At 40.7% G+C, this 27,387-nt stretch overlaps 1 protein-coding gene across 2 annotated transcripts in view; it reads left to right on the top strand.

The window, feature by feature from the left end:
• Nucleotides 1-2,446: 2,446 nt before the first annotated feature.
• Nucleotides 2,447-27,387, top strand: part of hmcn1 (hemicentin 1) — a 100,670-nt gene continuing 75,729 nt past the window's right edge. For both annotated transcript variants that reach the window (XM_078168926.1, XM_033622296.2), the window contains exons 1-2: nt 2,447-2,997; nt 24,023-24,093. In XM_078168926.1, coding sequence (XP_078025052.1) covers nt 2,742-2,997; nt 24,023-24,093 — 327 coding nt within the window. In that variant the 5' untranslated portion in view covers nt 2,447-2,741. The remainder of the gene's footprint in view (nt 2,998-24,022; nt 24,094-27,387) is intronic.

The following is a 27,387-nucleotide window of genomic DNA, read 5'->3' as shown; positions in this document are numbered from 1 at the left end:
TATCCTCCTCACACTTACATACAAACACACATGTATGCACACGAACACACACACTTACACACACATTCATTCACATTTTCTGTTCACATGTTATATTATTCTATGACACTGTGAAATTTTAACATTTTTAGGTGGAGGCCACCAGACCCACTGGGTCTCCTGCTTCTCCCTGCATTGTACATTATTTATCGGAATTTTGTGTATTTTAAATTGTCCAAAAATAAAAACATAAAGATAAGGGCAAAATGTCTGTTGTGAAAAAAAGCCAGAGATTTATATTGGTCAGGTGATTGTAGTATCCCCCACCATTCACTTAGAGGCCAAGATGGAGAGCGGGATTACTGAAAAGTCAACAGGACATGATATTTGAGTCTTTTAGCCCAACAGATGTTACAGCTTTGTAAATGTGGCTCACTGAGAGCTGAAGTCATCAGTGAAAAAAGAGCAAATTGAAGAGTGATTAGATGGATTTCACGATACACAGAGTGGCTTTCAAAAGTATTGGTGCCTGCATGCAATATGCATAATTGATATTTGTTTCATCTGTGTAACTGCATCCAGAAGCAATCCTAGACTGTTGGGGGGCCCCAAGCAAAGAAGCCCAACGAGGCCCCCTGGTTTTGGATTTGACAACAAATCTACCATCATTTGCCAGTCAACTCTCCTTACTCTAGCTAAGTGAAATCTGACTCCTGCTACTCTGCTGACTTTCAGGTTATAACTGTAGCCACAATTGTCCGACAAAAATGACGATGAAGGTGGTAGGCAAGTATTGTAATCAGTGTACGCCCGTACATCATATAACACTGTGGCAAGCCTAGTTTATCAACAGTGCATAATGTGCCAATATTATGCCATCAGGAGCCCCTTTTCCCAAAATCTTTTTTGGGGGGCCCCACACATTTGCTTGCTTTGCCTCTGCTGATGGTGTGCCCCTGACTGCATCTGCTTGATTGACTTTCAAACAGTCCTTTATTTGAGTAAAGTACCAACCCAACATAGTAACAAAATTAGCCGAGAGATGACAAATTGATAAAAATTTTGAAACTGGGGCAATGTTAAAAATAATCAGTTTTACCTCTTCTTATGTTTATCATTTAAATAGGTTGTTTAGTTATTTGTTTCCATTGATCGCCCCACCCAACTAATGTTTTGTACTGTTATTGCTGTTGGTGTTTTGTTCTTGTTAACCTCCTAAGACCCCAGCTTTTGTTTGGTGTGCACTTTTAATTTCTACTACTTATTTGGGATTAATAGGACTTGATAAGTATAGAAAACTAATTATTGTCTTTGAACAGTAAGTAGTTTTGAAAAAACAAAAGAACAATGTCCTCATGAGGACAATGGGTTTATTTTTAATAGTCACAAGTGTGTAATGAAGTATAAAACAGTTTATTTCAATGCCTGAACGTTTTGTGCAAAAACAAAACTGAAAACAATGCAACATTTTGTAACTCTATGGGCTAGGGGTCACTGTTAAACTCTAAAACTGTTCAAAACAGTTATTTTCAATGCCTAAACATGGCTCTACAAAACAAAATTGCAAATAATGCAGCATTTCTAAAAGTCTTGTGATTTGTTCATTTTGTAGCTCTGAATGCATTTTCCTCGCTCCACATCCAAACTATGAATGTCCTTTTTGTCTGTAAGAACAGTCTGTCACACCTTACTGGCCTATCTAAAATGCTGTGATAATATAATAATAAAGACCCAATGTCCTCAAATGAGTACTTTTAAATTAACAGCGTCTCAGCCTGTTACTGTTGCTAAAAATGTAATGTCCGCATATGAGGAAGCAGGGTCTCAGGAGGTTAAACTTAAACTAAAAAATTCTCCAATCAAGACATTTAACGTCAGTGGTGTAGACATCTACTCATATCAAATTCACAAGGATAGTATAATTTGCATGGTGAATAGCCTACAAATTTCAAAGTTATGTTGTAGACAATTACTGTAAGTGTGAGGTCAAATTAAATCCGCTAGGTGGCAATACAGAGCTCTGTATCACCGAGGAGCTGCTTTTTGATTGTCCTTGTTTCAGAGCAGCTTGTCTCATCCATAAGTTAAGCATTTCAAACAGTTGGCTCCTGTGATTTAGAAGTTTTCAATTTCACTATAATTCAAACATTTATTGTCCTGATAAAAATGTGCATCTCATCGGTTCAGACATAGTATTGATTCTGATTGACTCAATAAGTGCTGCAACAATGCATATAAATCCAACATTACACATATAAGACCGTATATGTGCCTATTTATAGTGCCGCCGGTCTTTGTGAAACGCGTGACAGAAGTTAAAGTAAATTACGCACACAGTCTCTCTGAGTCAACACCTCGTCCAATCAGATCGCCGCTGTTCTGCATGGAGTAGTCTGCGCCTTGGAGACACACTGCCCAGCTGAGAGGTGGTCTTTGTATGACAGAGCTGAACAAGGGCTCCTGACTCTGCAGACAACAGAAGACAGGCTGCTGCAGCTGCTGGGACCGCGGAAGTTTCGTTCACACACAAGTGAGAGGCTGCGACTTTTGCGCACAGAAAGTGCAGAAGCAGAGGCGCACGGAGATTCTTTTATTCCGTTTAATTTGGTAGTTGTGCTCATTGTCAATTGTTCTCAACACGTTTCAGTCCGTTTTTTTGAGAGCCCGATGTCTCTACCTTTATCTCGAGACTCATCCTGAGGTTCCGAGTGGCGAGAACAACATACCCAAGAACTTTGCCTGAGAAGCATCTTGGATCTGAAATGGGCAGCAGATTGGTGTGGCTGTCCCTCGCGCTGTCAGTGGCGCTTTCCGCTGGGCAGGACACAGGGACCGAGGCCACAAAGGAGGACATCCCGGAGGGGGCATCCACCCTGGCATTCGTCTTTGATGTGACCGGCTCCATGTACGACGACCTGGTCCAGGTCATCGAGGGCGCGTCTAAGATTTTGGAAACATCCCTGAACAGACCAAAGAAAACTCTGTATAACTTTGCCCTGGTGCCCTTCCACGATCCAGGTAATGTGATGAAAATATGAGTGAAAATCAAATTCTGTAGTGGTCTGTTGTTACGCATGCCATTGTAGCTTTTTTTGCAAAATGTTTGTACACTTTTGGGATTATTTGGAGTTTTCTCTCTGCTGTGACAACAAAAGCACACAGAAAAGTGAGAAATGTGATAGTTTGCTCACAATCCGCCCTTTGAATGCCTAATGTTCCTCACACCTCCAGAGGAGGGACTCTGGGGGATTTCGTCTCCGCACACAGATGTTCAGCCTGGCGGTCACTATCATTAGCATTCCGCCAGGGTTAGTGTGTGGCTTTGGGTTTGCAATGCATCTTGATGATTATCATCACCCCTGGGTGCTCTCTCATTCTGAACAGTGAATAATGCCTAGACATTATATCATTGTGCTGTTTAACAGTAACCCTGGCTTGTAGGTCAGAGGTGCAGTTCTGAAGTCTGAATAATTCGTGTTAAATAATCAGAACTTACATTTAGTTTATACGTGAGTCTTCCTGGACAATGTTATGGTAATATGGCTGTGTAAACAAAGCTACTGGAGGATGCACATTCAGTAGGTCTAGTAATATGTGTTGTCTCATTTTCCAAGTAAAATTCATGTCTCCATCACAAGCGCAGCTTTACTGAAGTCAGTGTTTGAAGTTTGAAAGTGTTGGTAATGGAGAGACTTTGTGTAAGGATTTTAACATCCCTGTAATTACTATTTTCTGAGAGGGAGTAGAGGTCACTTACCTGCTTCCAAAAGCACCATCAAAGGCTGCTGTGAAGCCATGTCATGAGGGTTTGTGTGCTGATTTGGGGGTGAGAAGTGTTACATGTCCACCTGCAAAAAAGTGCTCCATCAACAGCAAGAGCAAAGGGCACATGCTAGAGTGTGTGCGATGGAACACCTCTGTGGATAGACCTTATCAAAGAAAAAGGTAGTGGCAGAAATTAGAGATGGAAAATCAGACATGTTTCGTTGCCAATAGTAGCTGTTAAGCATTTTAGGGTAAACCCTACCACACAGACACTCTGTTTTGTAGTATTTCTATAGTATCCTGCCAAAAAGTGATTTAGGACTTTTTTTTTAAAGCGCTTTCCCCTCTCTACTTCAAAATCTACTCAATTTAACTTGAACACACTTAGCAACTGCAGAGGAAAGGAACGAGATGAATGGACAGAGGTGCGGTGAAGAGGCAGATTCCTTTTCCAGATGTTTGTTCTCCTCTGCTAAATTTCAGCATGTCACAAATTCTTATGGAACTCAATTCCTCAATCATAGATTCTGTGCCTAGAATAATAATTATATTCAAGGAAGAAATATGCTCAGTATACACAAGTGTAACAAATGATGTATTCATTATTGTGCGCCTCAGGGGGGAGAAGTGAATTTTAGATCTTTTGCAGATGATGAAAGAGCTGTGATGCATTGTATGTTGGACAAAGCAACAGTAGTGAAACAATACTGTGATTATAACCTGTATCCAACTTCGAGGCTTGATTCATAGCAAATGTTACTACAGCTGTCACTGGGAAGTAATTATACAATTCCCCTCTTACAGTAAACTGAAGCTGCAACAGCTTGATTCAGAAAATCAGTGCTGGCTGGTCTTTACAAACTCCATGGCTTTGTGTTTGTCCCTCACCACCAAGTGACGTTTCATTTGCTTCTTAAAATGTTTACGAGGATGTCAGAATGTGTTCTCCAAACCCCCTGGGGGAACAGAGGAATGATTAGCACAGTGCAGTGACTGCAAGTAGGGGTAGCTGAACATTTCCCCAAATGTTGTTCTGCCCCTGCCTCCCTTTTTGTCCTTCTCCAACAATCTCCCAGACCCTCAGAGAGAATCAGTTTTGTTTTCACAAGGACTTTTATTTAGGCTTTGCCTCATTCTGACACAGATCCATTTTCTCTATCCGACCCAGTGCAATAACGCAGTCCCTCCTGTTTTATTTGGCTCCTTTTAAATCACAGGCCGGAGCTTCCCCTTTATTTACACTGCAATCTGACACGGTAAACATTAGAGAGTGTGTTTGTGTATCTGTGTTTCTCTGGGCCTGTGTGTTTGTGCTCATCTGTGTGTGTGAAGCGAGAGTGTCAGGAGGATGCCTGGATATTGGGGTCAGGCTTGTGTGGGAAGATCAGTCAGGAAGCCTCCCCCCTTTCCTCCATCCTGCAGGGAGAGAAAGAAAGAAAGCAAGAGGATACTTCACAAGTCATTTTACTGAGGCTCAGGGGTTGTGTATTTAGCGCTACAGTCTGAAAACACCCCAATGAAACAGTGGTAGGGTTGAATTTCTGGGCACCCTCTTGTGTTATCATTTCATACCTTAGTTACCTTTGAAAATGGCATTCACTTTATGAAAGAAGCGTTTGTGAAATACTGTCCAGGACTGGTCAAATAACAGCTGTGAACATGCACATCCCTCTTCTGTAGCTACAGGGAGCGATGACAATCTGTCATTAAAGAATCCAGTCTTAGGTTGAGGAGTCAAAGGTGTATTGCAAGCAGGCTCTCTGGACTCATGGAACATTTATTTGAGAGTTTACAGCCAAATAAACTTTATTTCACAACACTCCTACCATTACCATGTCAGGAAATGCGGCATTTATGCCAGAATTAATGTTAAACTGTGCAGGGTTCAAACTAAGCATATAAAAAAGACACTAAGCAAAGTGCAAAGAATCTGCTAAAGGAGTTGGTATGAAATAAAGTGTGTGTGCGCAGTGTGTGCGCAGGTTTCCAGTATCCTCTAAGATTTTACGTTTTACATGGCCCTGCTGACGTCCTTACACACATGTGCTCGTCCTTGTAAATACTACCTTGCTGTGAGAGGGTGTGTTTGTGTGTCTTGTATATGCCTGTGTCAGTGTTTAATTAGTTGAGTTTGAGATGGGTCAGAATCCAGCGCCTTGGTTCAGTGACATTTTTTGTTTTATCGTGTTGGCTTTGCACTCCAGCATATCAGATTTTAAATGAAGCAGTGCTTTAATTCAGTGCTTTAATTTGAGGGTGTTTGCATCTACATCAAAAATGGCATATTTTATCCCGTAGTGGTTAGTAGTGTTAGTCTTCCAATTTTGAATGTCAAAAAGCAAAGGACAAGTAATTAACTTAAATAAAGTCATTATATTTAATATTTGGTTGCAAAGCCTTTGCAGTCAACAAAGTTTTGGAACCTTTCCAAGATGCAATCTTCCTCAATCACAGACGTCTTGAAATTATGCCAGCTTCAATTATTTGCTTGCTTTACCTAGTCTTGTCTTAATGTTTAACATTTTTGTTCTTTTGCATTGTCCTATAGACCAGACACACTCACACACAAAAGCACATATGAGTACTTTGCAAGACCTCAATGCTGTGCCCCTTTTTGGGGGATAGAAAGCAGAAGATCCTATAGATCAGTGGTTCCCAACTGGTGGGTTGTGGTCCAAAAGTGGGTCGAAAAGCCATTATTAATGGACCGCGAGTGACTTACGAACGTGTCAAGTTTATAAAAAACACACTTTATATTTGAAGTCCTGTGAATTTCAGGCATAAGCTTTTATTTTGAAGTGATGTTTCCTGTTGTAGAGTGAGTGAATATCAGACAGATACTTAACAAAGACAGCAAGCTAGCTCAATGACATGGCCAAACGCAAGTATGATGCTGAATTGCTGAATTTGTTAAACTGTGGCAGGACCAGTTGGGAACCACTGCTATAGGTAGATGTCAATGCAGTTTGACATGTGTTGAGATTATAATTTTAACACTTCCATGCATTTATTCCTTGTTAAAGGAAATTTTGTTTTTCAACCTTTTCTGAACCTGAGTGTTTGCAATATCTTAATAAATTAAGGTTGATTGCTGTCCTTCCTCTTCAGTCTTCCATATAGCCAAGTGGATCAGTGATATTAGTTATTGAATATTGGTTATCTGGACATCTATACATATTTAATTGAATCTTCAGGTATCGTCTAAGTGTTGTCTCTAAATAATACATTTGTTAATGTTGATCAACAGGCTGAGATTTAGTTGTGAACTACAACGATGATTGCGTTACCTACTTAATGAGAGGTTACGTACTTAACGTAAAGTTTTGTGGGTTAGGTTTAGGAAAAGAAACATGGTGACGATGTACCTTAAAATGACACAAAGTCCATTTGGTCTTACACTGTTCTTCTCCTGGGGGAAAGTCCTGTGTTGTTTGACCCATACGCCACACTGGTCTCCCTCCTTCCACAAACTTTTGCTCTTTATACTACTTACTTCTTTACTCCCGTCAGCACATTGGTCATGTGATCACAGCCTTCTGATTACCTAGGTTATATGCAGATTTCTGGCACATGGTTACATGGGTTATGTATGAATTGTGGTGCATTGTTTTTTGTAGATATACATATGAAGAGTGCATTAGAACAGCCTGTTAGTGGTTATGGCTGTTGTCACAGAGATTGGGAAGGACAAACAAATATTCAAACGAGGATAATAGTGCACAGTTTTTGCCAGTCTTTCTAGAAGGCATTCATAATGTTGCAAACATTTGTACATGCAAGAAGTGATGGAAGTAGTTGTGTAGACTATGAAGAATATTAAGAGAGCTAGAGAGAGAAGTTCAAATCCAGTGTACTTTATCACCTCTGCATACCTGGCCAGTAAATACATAAAGTGGGCTCGCCTGCCGGATTGTCAATTTCATAGTGTTACAAAAATTGTTAGATAAAGCCCCAGTATGCATCATTGGAAAGGTGTGGAGGGAGGGGGTTTCAAAGCTTTTCGACAATCCAACAAGTACTTTATTTAAAGCATACTGACCATTTAAAATTAAGCACTATTACTTGTAGTAGTAATTGTTTCATTTCAAATCCATTGCCGGAGAACAGAGCCAAAAAAGAAAAACATATTTCGGTCCAAATACTTTGTGTCTGAACGGGATGTGTTGAAGAAAAGGTGCAAGCAACAGTACAAGCCAAGCAGGGAGAGGCTGAGTCATAGATTGACTGACTGGCTTACTGAGTGATATCTGCCTACGATCATCTTTCTCACATCAGGAATTTCAAACTCCATAATGAAATCAATCATTGATGTCTTGGAGTTTTGCTTCTGTTTGAAGTGTTTCAGTTATGTGTTTTGTAGCATTGTTACGCTGAGTTGATGGCCTGTCTTGCTACCTTTTTCCAGCCAGTTAGCTTTAGTTAGAAGGAGATGGACCAAAGCTCTGGACGTGCAGTGATGAGAGGAGATGACGGGATACCTTCTACCTCTGCATGATCAAAGGCACTCATCTCAGAGCTGCCTTTGTTAGTGTTTAGCCTCCTTTTCCACCATCCTATTTTCCCTTTGTTTCCTTCCTTCCAGAGCAGCAGTTTTTTGTCTGAACTGCCCCGCCCATGTGAGATTACAAGGAGCCTGCGTTTAGCTGGACACAGTCAATAATGATGCTATTAGGCAGGAATGCCAAAAGAAAGAGGTGGAGGTTTTTGGAGAATTAGAGGAGGAGAGAGGAGTGTGGCAGAAAACAGTGTGTGTCCGTGTGTTTCATGTTGTAATGGACTTGCCCTGGAATATTATATTGGCCTTTAATTTGTAGGACTGTACATGCACAAATGCTCTCTTTGCGCAATAGTTTCAACTCTATATAGCTTTGTAACTCAGAGGTTATCGTCTTTTAATCTTGGAAGGCAGCACATACCTGAGGGCTTACAGCTGATTCCAAGATTACTATGAATAAAGTTTCTTGTGTGGTCACAGGTAGTTGACCTTTGGCTTCACTGATTGACATGGATGACCCATATGTCAAAAGTTTCGGTACTCTACCAGGTTAGGTTTGTTTCTCTCCGGGCTTTGGATTATTTTCCAACCCCTGAACGAGGTCCTGAGGGTTCCTGTGCCCCGATTGTGAGTGACCTTCTGGGCTTTCAACAATATCATCTTGACCTTTCGTTCCTCGTCTTTTGTTTTTGTCTCAACATCTTTTAGGTAATTGCAGAGGCATGAATGTTGGACAGGCTGCAGTAATAAAAAAGTGGAGAAACAGATTGGGAACTTTAGACGAAGCTTTAATGAGGGTGAAGACATAATATGATTCACTGGTAGAAGTGAATTTAGGCTTAAAGTACTTGTAGAAAGAAAGGAAGAGAAGAAAGAGTTCATAGCCTGACATCACCAGACCAAATCACAAGTGCGAGTAAGTCTGGAAATGCTCAGTTTATTTTCAGTTTCCACGAGGTGTTATCACCGCTGTAGACCACAGTGCCTCTGGGCGCAGTTGGATGGACTGACAACCAATTAGAGCAACAAAATGTGTTGCTGTTTTTGTAATCAGAATTTGAAAATAGTACTTGAATAAAAATCAGCTGCAGCCATCTTGGTTGGTTTTGAAAGTGCCCCAATGGCGCTCCTCTCTATTAAGCTAGATTTGTGCTGGCTGTAGTGTCCCTGGCAAGTGGGTTCACAAGCCAATAATGACGTCAAGCGTAAAGGCTCTGCAGGTTGTCAATCATCGTCTCAAACATGCCCCATATTAGATAAACGATTGTGATCAGCCTGAGCTGGCTGGAAATCTCTCCAAAGCAGAGAGGAGCTTGATGCGTCTACGCACATCAAATAAAACATGAGCTTGCAGATTAGTCTGGTTCCATGGCTGAAGAGTTTATGCAGTAAAAAAAGTAAAAAAAATTTTTTTTTCATCACCCCAGACTTGAGAAAGTTTCATTGAATCCAATCCAATCCAATCCACTTTATCTATATAGCACATTTTAAAAACATAAAAGTTAAGTACTGCACAGTGATTTACAATACAGAAAAGTGTAATGAAGATTAAAATAAAGATACAGATAATGAGGCCTCTCTGTTGGCATAATATCAGTGCTAACACAGAGGGCACCAGCAACAATAATAAACCTGGCTCAACTTCTTCTGCGATGCAATACGACGTTTCAGATCAAATTTATCTGCATCAAATGAGGTAAATCAATGTTATTAACTGTAAATGACAAGTTAAAAAAATAACTATTTAAGGCAGGTCACTGTGTCACAAATGCATATTTTGCTGCATGTCCAACATGTAAGTTCCTTGTTCTGGGGCAGACATGTTAACTTGACCTATCCTTAACTCTTACCATGTGTCTGCACCATAAGCAGCCAGTCATTCCAAAACCATTTATCTAGGAGAGTTTGGCACCCAAAGCAAGTCAGGTAATTTTGATAACAGCTGCCACGGCATATCTTTTGCTGGTGGGGAGCAATTTTTAAATGCTGTTCTTGCAGTTTTGTCCATCGCTGAAACAGTGCAATGGCTAGAGGAGGCCTGACCCATGTAATACATTTAAAATATAGTTATGAATAACATGACCCATTTTACTCACCTCTACATCAGACATTTGGGTCACAAACCACTCTTTCAACATCACTTCCCTGGAGTCCAAGTGGATAGTTTCCAGCTGCACCAGCTGCAGACATGCATGCACTATGTTGTATATTAGTATTTGCCAGTCAGCATTTTTGGTGCTTTATTACACATAATAATAAGCAGCAACCTCAGCACTTTGACTATTACCCCTTTAACGAGGGCTTTCCTCAAATCAAAGTTTTTATAGTTAGTTTAGACTCAACAGATCGATGTCTAGACATTATTATTAAGGAAGCATTTTTCCTAAAGGACTTTTAACACAGATTCATTTGATTTCATTGTTTTACGTCATGCTTCTGGGGTCTGGAGGACTCATTTGGAACACATTAGATTTACGTTCATACAGATCTAGTGCCAGAGTTGAACATTCCCATGGTTCACTATGGCATGACCTCATTTTCTTTACTGTGTAAGCTGTTTATGTACATTTTAGTTGAAACATATGTAAGGTTTCAGCAGCTTGGCTGGTGTGTGCAGAGTGACATTTACTGTCAAACCATTCATATTCATACTTGAGTGATGTGCCTCTTCACATAGAAACATACAGAGGATGCATTTTTTGAGTTATTCTGTCTTTAAAACATGCAGGCATTTATTTGAGAAAGATGATCCTCAAAAACACATCATGTACATTGTGAATGTGCAGGATAGCAGGGCAGCCTGGCTCTTGTTTTGGTGGCCATGTGTTATTTTTCTATGTTGTAAAGATCTGAAAACTTAAATCTTTACTAATCAGTTCCCCTCAGCGCCACAGTGCTTTTTAGTGTCTTCCAGCACTTTCTTTTGGTTTCATTTTACTGTTTTGGTTCAGTCTTGTTTCCAACCTCAACAGGTAGTTGTTTTCCATAAAAAAAAACTATGATAAACCATTGTACACTGCCTTCATAGCTCTAAATGTCAGACAAACACGACATGAACATGTTGAAGCATTTAGCTGTAAAGAGCCAGATATTTCTCTCTGCAGTTAGTCGAGACCAAAACGGAGGTAAAAAAAGAGTGTGAATAATGGACTTACATAGGTGTCAGTTAGTCAGAGACAGAACTCCAAATGAATACTTTCCATGTCTGTTGGATATGTAAATAAAGAACTGTTTACTAACGCGTTCACAATTTATAAAGTGATAATATGTCAGTTTTGTCGCCAGAAAAGTCAATTATTGTTGCGTTAATTAAATTTTGTCTACTGGGCCTATTACTATATTGAAAATTACAGAGCAGGGCATTACCTCCTTGTAAAAGTTTAATGATCTTATTATGACAGGACTATAGTTTTACAGCCATACATAAGCAGGATGTTGTCAGTGACACTATGTACAAGATGTGCTCATGGGTCGCAGTGGAAGAACACTCATCAGATTGGCTTGCTTGTAGTGAACCAAATCTCTGCGGCGCTTCCTGTAATGATTAAAATTGCTTTGTGGGTATGCAAGAAAATATAGTACCTGTGTGCAATGCATTGTGGTTGATGCATTTAGCCTCCTCACAATTACCTTTTGCAGATATGCTCTTTTCACTTTTTTTCATCTTCTCTTGAAGCATTTGCTGAAAGGCTGCACAGTTGGTGACATGTCCATGTGTCTGCACCAGAGTGAAGGGCATAAACATAGAAGCAAGGGATAGAGATGAAACAACAAGGATTTTGATTGGCATGGAGGCCTGTGTGGATTTTAATTGTGGCAAATGTGTCTGAACCAGACAAGTGTTGTAGGAATCTCAATTACAGGCTGCAAGGCTGAAGGTCAGGCTGTTAGTGCCCTCTGCCCCCTCCCCCTGAGGGGTCTGTGTTGGGGGAAGTCATGTATCATGAAGACCACCTTGGACCAGTGTTATCCAACATTTTCTACAATACAACACTTTCTGTGTTCCAAAAATCCCTGGGCACACTGTAAAGCACTTAATATACATATGTTTAACTGAGCTCATTCCCTACAAATATAGGATCATTCTATGTGAATCCTGAGCTTGTTTTGATTAACCTGGTATTCTGTGTCAAACTGATACAGCCCAGATGCCATAAGAGAATGTTGGCATTGTATGCTTCAGTAATCCACAGATACGGTACATTTGTACTGTATGTATTTTAGCAATGTTCATAAAGTGACATAGTTCTGATTACATGTATATGAATGGTACCTAGATACCTAGGTGAGATGGCTGCCAAGCTGCAGACCGCTGTTTGAGACCAACAAACACCCAAACTGGTTGTTTTTTAGCAAGACAATCGCAACATATCCAGCTGTGACTGTGTCACCAAAACTGGGTGTTTTAAGCCAAAATCTTATACTCACCATGACCAAGTGTTTTTGTGTCTAAACACAATCGCACATGAATCACAGCATTGTTGAAGCATAAAGAAAATTAAAATTTTAATCACTGAAACAGAAAAAAGGCTCGGACATACTTTCTGCATTGAACGTCCACAGAGAGCTGCAGAATGGATCATGGGCAGTTGGCACATGTTGGCACTTGCTAGGCCTACTGTCCATGCGGTGACAAAAAAATAGGCTGCATGGGGACGTCAGCACAGGGGTCTGTGCGGACCCTTGTGGTTGATGATTATGTGACATAGACCAAAACGGACCAAACTGGACCCTCAAGGACACGCGGACGCAGAATTGGACGTAAGAGTAGAACAGACGTTTCCCATTCAAATGAATTTGCAGGGTAGTCAGAGCAACGGCCATTTTTATACACTGAACAAAAATTTAAACCCAACACTTTTGTTTTTGCTCCCATTTTTCATGAGCTGAACTCAAAGATCTAAAACATTTTCTATACACACAAAAGACCATTTCTCACAAATATTGTTCACAAATCTGTCTAAATCTGTGTTAGTGAGCACTTCTCCTTTGCCGAGACAATCCATCCCACCTCACAGGTGTGGCATATCAAGATGCTGATTAGACAGCATGAATATTGCACAGGTGTGCCTTAGGCTGGCCACAATAAAAGGCCACTCTGAAATTAGCAGTTTTACTTTATTGGGGGGGTCTGGGGGGGTCAGAAAACCAGTCAGTATCTGGTGTGACCACCATTTGCCTCACGCAGTGCAACACATCTCCTTCGCATAGAGTTGATCAGGTTGTTGATTGTGGCCTGTGGAATATTGGTCCACTCCTCTTCAATGGCTGTGCGAAGTTGCTGGATATTGGCAGGAACTGGAACACGCTGTTGTATACGCCCATCCAGAGCATCCCAAACATGCTCAATGGGTGACACGTCCGGTGAGTATGCTGGCCATGCAAGAACTGGGATGTTTTCAGCTTCCAGGAATTGTGTACAGATCCTTGCAACATGGGGCCGTGCATTATCATGCTGCAACATGAGGTGATGGTCATGGATGAATGGCACAACAATGGGCCTCAGGATCTCGTCACGGTATCTCTGTGCATTCAAAATGCCATCAATAAAATGCACCTGTGTTCGTTGTCCATAACATACGCCTGCCCATACCATAACCCCACCGCCACCATGGGCCACTCGATCCACAATGTTGACATCAGCAAACCGCTCACCCACACGACGCCACACACGCTGTGTGCCATCTGCCCTGAACAGTGAAAACCAGGATTCATCCGTGAAGAGAACACCTCTCCAACGTGCCAGACGCCATCAAATGTGAGCATTTGCCCACTCAAGTCGGTTACGACGACGAACTGCAGTCAGGTCGAGACCCCGATGAGGACGACGAGCATGCAGATGAGCTTCCCTGAGATGGTTTCTGACAGTCTGTGCAGAAATTCTTTGGTTATGCAAACCGATTGTTGCAGCAGCTGTCCGGGTGGCTGGTCTCAGACGATCTTGGAGGTGAACATGCTGGATGTGGAGGTCCTGGGCTGGTGTGGTTACACGTGGTCTGCGGTTGTGAGGCCGGTTGGATGTACTGCCAAATTGTCTGAAACACCTTTGGAGACAGCTTATGGTAGAGAAATGAACATTCAGTTCACGGGCAACAGCTCTGGTGGACATTCCTGCAGTCAGCATGCCAATTGCACACTCAAAACTTGCGACATCTGTGGCATTGTGCTGTGTGATAAAACTGAACATTTTAGAGTGGCCTTTTATTGTGGCCAGCCTAAGGCACACCTGTGCAATATTCATGCTGTCTAATCAGCATCTTGATATGCCACACCTGTGAGGTGGGATGGATTATCTCGGCAAAGGAGAAGTGCTCACTAACACAGATTTAGACAGATTTGTGAACAATATTTGAGGGAAATGGTCTTTTGTGTGTGTAGAAAATGTTTTAGATCTTTGAGTTCAGCTCACGAAAAATGGGAGCAAAAACAAAAGTGTTGCGTTTATATTTTTGTTCAGTGTATGTACTGTTGTCATTGCAACCGTTGTAGCAGGCCAGTTTACATGTATACAAACTGACTTCCGTCAAGTTGCGAACTCACTGAGGTGAGGCTTTGCAGTAACGATCAAACCAGTAGAGAAGTATGTTTTCAAATAAGCAATCCGTTACTTTTAAAATATTATTTTAGCTGTTATTTCTCTTTTTCTGTAGTTGCCATTAATTGTATGTTTGCTGAAACATATAAACTGAAACTGTAGTTGCCTCAGAAGTACAAGGGAGAGCTAACTCAGTTAGATGTGACTCAATTAAGGGTTTATTTTAACTAAACCAGACGTGGTGATTTTTGGACCAGTGGACTAACTCACTATATGACTAACAAAACAACCTAAGATGGTTTTGCTGACTTTTGTTTGGTTTCTGTTGAGTTTGAATGAAGTGTGTTTTACAATGAGTTAACAACGCAAATAAGCTGATACTGGTCTTTCGCCTAGTCCACGTAGAAGTGCCCCAATTTCTTAATCCTTGCGCAGCTGTTCGTCAGCAGTTGCCTGGCCTTTCACACCAGAAGAACATTTCTCTGCGCTGGTCAGCAAGCGATTCTGCTCTCTGCTCTGTTTAAATCACATGTAAAGCTCTCTGTCTGCTTGTGTCTCTGTGTATGTGTGTGTGTGTGTGTGTGTGTGTGTGTGTGTGTGATTGTGCTTGTGTGTGTGTTTGATTTCGCACGTGTGTGTATTCGTAAGTGAATATGTGGCTTTGCTCGTCTCTCTCGCTCTCTGTTTAGACACAACTGACAAATATTTGGAAGCACTGGGTGCATATTCTATTATTTATCAGTCAGAATTTATTGCTGCAGACTAGAAGCAGGCCTAGGTGCTTGGCGCTCAGCACTGGGCACCATACTGGGTCCAGTGTGAACGGCCCAATCGGTTACCATGGTCCCAGAAGCAAGCAGGCAGCAGTCCATGGGAAATCGGGGCACTTCGCAGTGCTTCTGTGTACAAATATTACATATTTGTGGTTTGCAGAAATGCACAATGCCAACATTTGTTCTGGTGATTGGGTTGACTGACGACAAGCACATGCTGAGCTCACACGTCTTGAAAACCACAGAAGGCTGAAATAATCTACGTTTCCATACAACCATTTCGAACTTTAATTTTTGATTTTCACAACACACCTGGGCGTTTCTGAAGGCACTCTGTGGCACACTGGTTGGAAATCACTGCCTCAGACATCTGAGTGTGCATCTGTGTGTGGTCGGCGGTGCTGATCCGCTCAGCACGCACAATTAGAATTTCCATAGTAAAACAAAAGAGGCACATAAAACAGAAAACACCACCCAATCACTTGTGTGAGTGCCCCGGGATTATACCATCACTCATAAAATACTTGGTCATGAGCTTTACAGTATTGTGGTTGTAAAATTGAGGTTGTTGCCATTATTTTAAAGCCTTGTGCTTAATTTTTTGAGGCAAATTAATGCAGTTAAAAGGCCACATTTAATTGTAGTCAAAGTAATTTTTTTCCTGAGGATGAATCATAGAGTCAACCTCAGCCAAGTGTCAGGGTTTTGGCCTTATTTATACAATGGAGACCATATGTAGAAACGTCACAATGTTCTCTGTGTGTTTACTGCGTGTGCCAGTTTATTCCCTTTCAATGAGAGGCATTTAGAGACCTAATACTACCTGAAGCCTCTCTAAACCACAGCTTTGTCTTTTTTATCCTCTTCTCCAGCCCTTCCTCTCATCTTTATTATGTTGTCAAGGCAATGCACTGAGCATCTGTCTTACCTCTTTGCTGTTATGCATTATGGGTAAGGGAGATGTTACGCAACACAACCAACCAGGGGTCGGGTCAGTTTTGTAAGCAGTTTGGTCTTGAAAGATGTTGTTACCATAAAAAAAAAGTGTCACCTGCATTTATGACCATGATTTGTTTGTTTTTGGGTTTTACAATTTTCAGAGGTGGAGATGACAAAGACGTTTGGAAGATTTATCACAGCTTGGCCTAGAAACCCAGAAAATGGTGCCTTTACGTAACAAAGTAGGGAGGTGCTGAGTGGAGAATTGATAACACAGCCCTGACAGCATGGATCATAAATCAGACCAGAAGTCTTTAAATTTTACGCATCATTGTCTTTGTGTTCACCATTTGCTTTTAGACATCTGAGGCAATGTCACCAGCAACAAATCACGTTATACATAAGCCACCTAAGTGGTGGTTGCAAATAGGTGAGTGGTGGTTGCAAATAGGTGAGGACTGTATAAATTTGAAGGAATCTAAAAATATACCTTGATTGCGTGACTCAAGGTTTGTTCAAAGATGTTGAAGAGAGATAAACTCAAAAGATGAGCAACCATACCTGACTTAGCATGTTTTATAACATTGTCAATTGACTTGGAGTGCTTCAGTAAGGCTTCTTTTGTCAGAGAAGTCAGTTGAGTACAGAAGAGAGGCAAAGGTATCTGCTGAACTGGGGATGTCTCTTATGTGAAACATCTGCTATGGCATACTTGGCTCAAAATTCTAAATCCTCTGTGTTTTTTTTTTTGTACAGTACAGTGAACTTAACTTAAATAGATCTTAAAAGTAAACACATATAGCCAAATAAGATGAATAAAATAACACTCAGTAGTTCGGAAAACTCAAATAAACTTCTGAAATGGGATGAAAAGGTAAGCTAATGTGCTTTAGACTCTGTCCAGACCATTCACAGAGTTCAAAGCCTGGTGGACAATGTGTAAAGGACAAAAGTCAGCCTTGAAGAAAGGGTCAGGCAGGGTCTCAGAAAATGATATCTCATTCCTCCTTGGGGTGCTTTTCTTTGAATACCGTAGAGGAGCATCTCGTCTCTACTCCAGTTACCAAGTCAGTTTTATTTATACAGTGCAAAGTCACAGAATTTGCTTTGAAGGATTTCACAACCTATTTATTATACGGCAAGCTTTACATGTAAGGCATTTGTTTTGAACACATGCTATGTGTTGTAACGTCAGCATGGACAAGTAATGTGACAAAATAATTAAATAACCTTAACATCTTCCTTGTTGCAAACAGGCATAATGTATATAGAGTTTGGAAACAAGTGACACTTATTGCCAAATAGAACTTGATCCCGTTTTAAACTATGAATTATTCACTTGCTTTTGCCTTCTTCTTCCATTCACATTTGTCTGCATTCTTTTCTTGTGGCTGTTATTCAGACACAAAGTCTAGGCGTTCGCCCAGCCGCACAGGCAAGATTATACTCAACTCTCTCTTTTATGTTTTTCTTTGTAGGAATTCGTAACTCCACACGTGACATTCAATGACATAGAGCTTGTGGTGAGAATGATACAAAATGCTTTGACTGCCAACATGTGATCATGTTTATATGGATCCTCAAGAAAAGACATCTTTGTTTGGTCCATCATGATCATTGCCTCTGACACCACCCTTTCCCAGACCAGATGTAAAGGGAGGACAAAAAAATATGCAGCAACAAGTTGAAATCATCATTTAATTCCTTAGCTTTACAGCCTATTATGCATTTATGACATCTAGATAACTTTTATGAAGATCAAGTGCCATAATAGTGTGCAGATGTTGACGGTTATGTTGCAATCTTTGGTCGACCACATTTCATCAGATAACTTTAGGAAATGACTGCTGTTAGGGACATTTTAAGGATGGTGGCGGTTTGTACATATGCCCAGGCCAAAACGGTTCATACAGTATAATATGATTTTATAAAGTTGGTTAACATCAGCTTGAACTTTAACAAGTTGAGTGTATGTCGGCAAAAACACAGAACAGTTTATCATTAGATATTTCACTTTTCAGGTCATTATATACAACTGATTCGCCAATTCTTTTTGACTCATATTCAATTGAATACAATCCAAAGACTAGTTATTTAATGATCGGATTGATAAACTTTATTGTTTTTTGTAAATATACCCTTGTTCTGAATTTGATGCCTGCAACATGTTACAAAAAGTTTGACAGTGACATAAAAGATAGCAGACAGAACACGAAGCTATGTTTTACTATTGTTAATCCCTACAGCAGCATTTATTTGCTTAGCATTTCATTGTCTTATTACTTTTAACACACCTGCATATTAATATGCACACACTTTGGGCAGGGGATTTCATTTCCTGAATGGTCACCATGTTTCTTCAGTTGCATGCACACCACAGAACCACACATCTCCATAAATGACAATCATACAACATGCACACGTGATGCACACTTACTAAAGACTTAGCTTCAGGTTGCATCCTCTTCTACGTCTGCCTCCAGCCACAGTTATCAAATCAGATGGATGACTGGTGCAGGGCCCAGAGCCGTCGCCTGTCTCTTAAGCATGCTTCCCATCAGGCCATGCATCTGGGAGGGATTACATGCCTGTGTGTGTGTGTGTGTGTGCATCATTTGGGTGTCACTATATGTTTATGTGCAAATGGCTGTGTGTGATCATTTGAACTCATGAGTGCCATTATTAGTGATCTATGGTTTTGTGGCGCATCATCAAGTGAAGTGAAACAAGAGAGGCAGAGGTTAGCTGCCTGGTGGTCCTGCTTTCTCTCTCTGTTGGTTGCGGGGAGAAGTTTCCATCACAAGTTCACTTTGTAGTGGTTTGAAATCAAGCCTGTCGTCAGCTCCGTCGCTCCGGGCTAAACCTCAGTCATTAGATAGCAGCTGGTGAAGTCAGACAATAGGGACACACTGTAAGAAAGGACAGAGAGAAAATGTAGTGAAGAAACTGAGGGGCAAAACAGGAAGAAAGAAGAGTAGAGGCAAGATTGAGCGTGGTGATGAGCTTTGAATCCAATCTAGAGAAAAGAGTAAAAGGAGATTTTTCGAATACAGTCAGTTTATATTAAGCAAAAACTGTGATCTATTTAGGTTGACAGTTATAAGAACATTGGCAGCTTTAATGCATTAGAGAATATACCTGACAGTAGGTCTGACAGGAGATGGAAATACTTTATGTAAACTTTACCCTGTTGATGTTTGAAACAGTCCTTGCTCCTTAAATGACCTTTTTACTGTGCCACATTTGAATATTTTATTTGGTGAAACCTTCTCAAACCTCAAACTATTAGAAGGTGAAAATACTCGTAAAATGTGAATGAGTTGGTCTCAGTGTGGTGAAAGAACACATTTGTTGATCTGGCACCATTACAAAAGTCTTTATCGTTCTGTAGCGGTGAGGACATGGTTGTGTCACTGTCAACACCAGAGATGAGTGCAGGACTTTGTTTGAAATAAATGGAGATTATTACCACGTGAGGTCTTAATTATGCTTTTAATAGGCAACACATATGCACTTGGTAAAAAAGCAGGATTTAATTTTTTTTTACAAGGCAGTAATTTCCTGTTTGGGAAAATCTTTCAGGCTGATTTCATCACTGTGTCTGAGTAAGGCTGGCCAATTTGAGCTAATTTAATTAGGGATTTATAAGTCTTCTTATAAGAAGAATTGAAAGGACCAGAAAGGAATAAAAACTTAACAATGAATTATAAAGTTTATAGTTAAAAAATAATGGGATAGGGGAGCTTGCAATTATGAAAGAAAGAATGTTAACAATTACGTAGTGCACATTGTTGTGTGTATGCAGTGTACTCAGACCTATGGTATTTAGTTTTGTTGCACATCCCAAGAGAGACATACCATCTGTGTGCACTCTGTTAAGAGTGATGGCTGCTCATAATTACAGACTACTATGTTAATCCACAGTATATTTGTGTGTGTTTGTATGTCAAGAGTGTAAATGGACTTGTGTGCCTCACCTCACATGTGTGTCTGCAAACAAATTTAGTGGTTTGTATGTAGTATGTATAGTGCTGGACACTTCCCTCACTGAAGCACTCTAATTGCACCGTTTGCTGTTTCACATGTGTTTTCTCAGTGGGGCTGATTAAGTGAATTATACCCCATAGCTGACGGTCAGGATGACAGCCACTCTTTTTCTGGCAGACTTTACCCTGAGTCAGCAGAATGACAAAAAGCAGCGTGTGTTTACGGCCTCTGTTGCTGTTAAGTGCTGTAACAGCAACATGTTGTGTAACCTGTTAGATTTTGTTGGACGGGGAAAGCCAAAGAACCCCCTTTACCTGAACATTATTTGAGCAAAAAACGGATACCGGTAACATACAGGGGCTCATTAAATTAGTTTAAAAAATTGGACACACGGGGTGTCGGTGGCTTAGTGGTAGAGCAGGCGCCCCATGTATAAGGCTGTTACCGCAGTGGCCTGGGCTCGACTCCAGCCTGTGGCCCTTTGCTGCATGTCTCTCCCTCTCTCTCTCTCCCCCTCTCACACTTCACTATCCTATCAACTAAAGGCAAAAAAAATCTTTAAAAAAAAAAAAAAGAAAAATTGGGCACACTTTGTTGATAAACATTTTGATCCACAACTGACACAAATGTCTGTAAATAGGAAAAAGAATACAACTCATTGTGACTGTGCTGCTGCTGGCATTGATGAACAGAAGATTCAGTTTAAGGGTTCCTCAGGTCGCTGTTGATCTGTTTTCTGAAGCTTTGTGATTAGGCTTTTATAAACCAGAGTAATTGTGAGTTAGGAACATCTTGGTCTTTGCCTTCAGGAATGTAAAAGAAAAATAACCGTATATGTGATTGTTGCCACTGCTATATAAACTCTCTCCATTGTGGCAGAGGTCCTGGAGGCACAGAGCTCACAAAGAGCACAACTTTCCCAAATTGCTGCATCATCTCATGGACACAACATTGGAGAAATGTCAGTACAATGTCACTTTCAATTGTCTGTCATATAGCAGCTTGTGAAGCTCCCGTCTCGTGTATTACTGCCAAAATTCAGAATTTTTTTGGTTGGAAGACATTAACGGCTGTGACCTTTCAATGCATGGCCCTGGAATTCCTCGCTGCTGATGTTGTAAGGAAAGAGAAACTCACTCTGCATTGAATGCGTGAGTGATTCCCAGCAAATTAGTTTAAGCCCGAATGTCAGTGGAGGTGAAACTGAGTTTGCCATTGGACAGTTGCCCAGTTTGCTCCATCCCATTAGACTTTCTGTGCGTGTTTAAGCTTGCACGTTATTTGCAGATGCGTGCTTTTACAGCCAGCATTACCGATGAATGCTATAAATATATCAAGGTATAATAATTTATTTTGATCATTTGTTTCAAGACTACTTTTGTCAACAACTTACACAACAGATTAAAAAAAACAGGATTAGATGCAGATATTTATTTCGATTTTATAATTTTCCCTCTTTCATTGTTCCTTCTTGTCAGACTTTAGAGCATTCTTTCACCCTGAGTTCGTTCACTTGGCCATGTTTGTGCCACTTATGTGTTCCTTGTCATCACAGAGAAAGCATTAAAAGTATTTCCTGCGTGGCAGCCAGACGACTGCATTAAGTTTTCATTTAAATGTGTAGTCATGTAAGATGAGCTTCCATCCAGTCATGTCCTCAAACATGTTTTATTTATAACATTCAGGTGGTAAATGAGGAAAATAGATCTGTTCTGAGTTATAATGGAAATGAAGCTGTAATGATTTCTCTTGCCCTAACCATAACTCATAAGGTGCTCTTGGACAAGGCACTTAACCCTTGGTGGTTCTAGTGGACTTCTGAAACTGGAAAGCTTCGAGGCGTGAATGCTTGTAACTGACTTTGGTACTGGCGCTGAAAAGTGAGTGCTAATGCTTGTTTCTAAATGTGGATAAATGCACATCTAAAGAGAAAATAATGACAACAGTGCCAGTGTTATCCTGATATGTCGAAGTCAAAGATTGTCACACAGTTTGGAGGGTTAGGTGTATGTCTTCTCATACATGAGTATTAGCTATGGTTTTCCACAGTGCTGGTGCAAAGACGGTGGCTGTGGTTATGGACACCGTAGCCAAAACAGTCTAAAGAATACTTACAACAGCCATGGGAACTTCTCCCATAAGAAAAGAGAGGTCAACTTTTCCATCTCTGAGAAGTTTGGCTTGAGATCCATGTTCCGTTCAGAGCCGCCAGACACATTTCCATGTTAGTTTTAAAACGCGTCTCTGATCGCCACAAATGTTCCTTCACTCCACCTTGAGGATTTAAAAGGATGCCAAAATCTGGGTCATTTGGAAAAAGGCTTCTTGCTTCTTTGTGTACTTTATTATAGAAATTGGAAGTGCTTGGGGAGTGCTTTTCAAGAAGAGGTGATGCTGGTTGCAAAGGAAAGAAAATGCTTCTGATTCCTCATTGTATACAGTGTAAAGTTATGTCAAACTCAACAACCTTTAAAGTTTTACTTCAAAAAATTCACTTGAGACAGAAGGAGAGTAGAAAGCTCAATGATAAGTGTGCTTAAGGAGTCTCAGCACTGAATTTGGGCCCTGGCCGTTAAACAAGACTGTTGTAAAACAGTTCAAACTGTATCCCTTTTCAATAGTCAGGGATCCTTTGTAATTGCCCTCTCTTCAACAAGGGAAACCTTGTTTTCCAATCTGCTTGCATGTGCAAAACGGCAGTGTGTGTGTGTACCTACTTGTGTGTGTGCCTACTTGTGTGCACTTTTGCAGCCCCTCATCAGGCTCATTCCACAGCACAGCTGCAGTGGCTGAAGTCACAGTTTGACTCAAGAAGGGGCTTAGCAGCTCATTAATGGATAGAACAAAGTAAGCTGAGAAACAGCAGTGACTACCAACACTGGCAGAGGTACAGAGCACAAAAGATAGGCCCACTTCGTCCAAATCCTAAGCAGACATTGGCAAAAAAACATTCCAATAACTCAATGGAAAAGTCATTTGTCTTAAACAGAAGGAGAGCCGATAACACAAGGAATGGGAAGGAGGATTGTTACGATTAGTTGATTAATCAGTTATCACCTTTGTCTGCTCTGTCTTGCAGTATATCTGGTCTTAATTCTGGTTCATAACATGTAGATGATACCAGCTTTGGTGTATCACTGAAGGAACAAACTGGAAGTTTTCCAGAGCTCATGTCTTATCAGTACAGACCTTCAAATTTTCATCATCATTATATCTGTCTTTAAAAACATTTTAAGACTATAATTCCAACTTTCGTCGTCATTCCTTTTATGTCTTTCCTTCACCATCTGTCAGTTTATAAGTATCTTTTTCACATTTCCCTCTTTCCCTCTCTCTGTTAGTTAAATATATCTTCTTTCCTGAAGTTTTTCCTCACTGTAGTTCATATTGTGACATTTTAATCTGGACATCCGTACACATCTGCCAAAAGCAATATTTGGCTGGGGACAAGAATTTCGGAAACAAAAATGCTTTCAGTTATTCATCTGATGTAGACTTCAGCCTGTGGCCTTATTAATCACAGAGCCTCTTTCTGTTGTTTCTTTTCAGAGATTGGACCTGTAACAATCACAACAGACCCCAAGAAGTTCCAGTATGAGCTGAGAGAGCTATACGTTCAGGTGGGTTCAGAGATCGTGTTCATCGAACCGAGGAAACAGCAGCAGTAGCCTGGTTGTCATAGCAGTAGCATAAGGTCATCTGGCCTTGATAAAAGCTCCAGACTGTTGTCATACCAGACGTCTGGGTAGGAAAGTTTGTTAGCTGATTAAGACCAAGCCTAATCGGTCAGTCTACACCGGATGATGAAAGAAGTTTAAAAGGATGATTTATATTTTGTTTATTTTTCTTTACTTTTATAATAGACTTGGAATTGCTGCTCTCAGTTTCAGTGTGTTTCAATCCTCATGTAATGGTAGTTAAGGGTTCAAACACTCTTGGCTTTTGATCATATGTTGACCTTACCGTAGCAAATTAAAAAACCCGTCTTCCCTCCATGTTTATTTGCCTTCCTGCACCATCACAAATAAATGTATAAACAAAAACATACAACGGCTAGACAGCTAAACAGACTTCTGCCAATTTCACATTTTTGTGTAATCACTCGGAGAGAGAAAGGAAGTTGTGCAGAAACCCTGTTGTGTACTTCTTGAGCAAAGCAGAAAAACTGCAAAGCTGGCACCCCTCATGTCTAATGCCTTATTTCCACTGCATGGTTCATCCTGACTCCACTCACTTTTGGTACCAGGTCCTTTTCTCTACTGCAGTTAGTAGACCCTCAGTGTGGGCAGGATACTCAGCTGGCAAAGCTGCCTATCAACACGACACTTGCTGAATCCTTTCGACAACCCAACAGAGGAGCGACTGTACTATATTAATTGTACGACATATTGTGTGGTGTGCTTTTGTGGCCTGCCGTTTTTAATTATCTGGGTTGAATGGATATTGACGGTAGCTTGGCTATTCAGTGTGTCAGGTGTCGTATACAGTAAGTGATAAATCTAGTGATGATTTTCTCTGACCAATCAGTGGTCTGCAGTGTTTCTACTTAATATCGGCTCAGCTTGCTTGACCAAGGTGGTACCAAAAAAAAGTACTACGTACCAGGTACTATCCACAACCTTGGACAATGGAAAACCAAAAAAGAGCAAGTTGAGTTGAGTAGAGTCGTGCCGGTCCATGCAATGGACATGCAGTATGCGGTATGACAGGGAGACAGACAGGCACGGACAGAGACAAGTAGCATTCAGGGGTCTGTCCTTTGAAGAAAAAGATTTTGGCAACTGGCTGTGCATCCTTGGCATGTGCTACAGTTAATCTGGTGCACAAGCGTGTTGTGTGTAGAATGGAAGAGATCCAGTTTCCTCTCACTTGCTGCTTTATTCCTGAGTCTGTTTTTCCTCCCTCACCTCTTCACCTGCACAACCCCTGAAGAGGTTTTGGCCAGAGTGCATGGAAAACAGACTCTTTGGAATTGACATTTTTCTTGAGTTAAAATTCTCTTGACATGAACGCCATTGTGTGTAAGGATGAGGATGTTAGGCAACACTTCATATTTTTAAACCACAAGAACAAAAGTGCACAGAGAGGTTATCAGGCTTAGTGTTAGGGGCAGCGGGGGAGTGGGATTTTGTCCAGAGGGGAGATGATGGGGTTCAGGAGAGACAGAGGATTCCTGTCTCTTCACCTTCCAACCCCCCTTGGCCTAAAATCATGGGTCACTCCATTCCAGATGTTACTCTTGGGGGTGATGCATCCTAGCTAGCTGTTGAACCCCTCAGACAGACTGAAATGTGTCTGGAATGCTGCAGAGGAGATTTGTCTCTGCCCCTTCCTGCAAGACAGAGAGGCAGAACAGCAGATGAGTCAAAGAGATTGAGCACTCACACCTATACATACTTCACACATTTCATATTACTGTGTGTTGCACCTCTCCATATGATATGATAGATAAGATTATTTTTGCACCCCACTGGCTATTTTTAGCAACAACTCTTTAAAAACTACAAAGATTATTAGATGTTGACAAACTCCTGGATGTGGTACCACTAGAGATAATGTTTAATATTTATGTATTACTAATTGGAAAGCCTGGCATCAAGGATGTTCACAGGTACTGCTAAAATACCAAGCATTCACTCTAATTCAATATTATTTAAAAATTGAAACTTGGAAATGTGTACAGTCATTACAAAGTTTTGTGGGTTTCCAAGAAAATCTTTATGAGCTTGTGCTCTTCTACATTAGCCTGGCAACCGGACGAATCTACAAGTTCATGTTTTATTTGCTCCTTCCATCTGGTCCCTCTCCTGTTCAGACAGATTTCCACTTGGCCAATCACAACTGTTTATTTAATATGGGGCATGTTTCAGACGATGACCAACAACTTGTGGAACCTTCTTACTTAATACAAAATATGCAATGACATAATTCTTGGCTACACTCTGGATACTCTATGGCAAGCATTAACCAAACTTAGTAAAGAGGAGTGATTTTGAGGCATTTCAGAAACAACCAAGATGGCTTTAGCTGATATGGAACTTTCTGTTGATGTACTATTTTCAAATTATGTTGGGAAAAATGGCAACACGTGTTCACAGACATATTGATGCTACACCGTCAAAGCCCATCAGTGCTACATCTAATTGGTTGAAGGTCTGTCCAATTGAGTCCACAGGTATTCTGATCTACAGCCATCAATAACAGACCTTGGAAATTGAAAAATGAACTGAGAGGTTCCAGACTAACTCACATTTGCAATTTGGTCCGGCAATGTCAGACTACTAACACATGCCTTTTGGTTATGTTTAATTTAGCCATGTGATCAAAGCCCTGAATCAACACTGCATTGCTAGTTATATATCACATACACTCAACACACTGGCCACTCTGTTAGGGATATCTTCACAATTCATTGTAGTCCAATACAACTGTACTGCCATAAAGTCTACTTTTATAATGCGTATAATGTTAAGTTATTGTTGACATTGTTGTTCTACAGACATACCTAATAAAATTGCCACCTTAGACTGCTTTCTATAACAAACATTAGAAAATAAATTTCCTAAATAAATCAGAGAGCTGTGTTGGTGGCTCTCAAGCTCACATAAGCCCCGTTTCCACCTTTCGAACCAAAAGTAACCCTTCAGACATGGTACTAAGACCCTAGTGTTTCCACCACAAATAGTACACTTAAATGTGGGCAGGGTTGTTGTCACTCACTGCTCCATCAAGCACTTACTGTATTTCCTTATTACCGGTGTCTGCACCTCATTTATCGTCCACAGAACAGGGTCGCATACCTACATTTTCACAACAAAAAAGATCAAGCAAGAGTGAGAGTCTCTCTTGATGGGATATTTAAAAATAGAGAGTTTGTGCATCTAGTCCTTCTCAGGCAAGCACAGGGTTTTAGT

The sequence above is a fragment of the Epinephelus lanceolatus genome, chromosome 6 (genome assembly GCF_041903045.1).
Source record: "Epinephelus lanceolatus isolate andai-2023 chromosome 6, ASM4190304v1, whole genome shotgun sequence".
Lineage (NCBI taxonomy): Eukaryota > Metazoa > Chordata > Actinopteri > Perciformes > Serranidae > Epinephelus > Epinephelus lanceolatus.
This window is presented reverse-complemented; position numbering and strand designations above follow the sequence as displayed.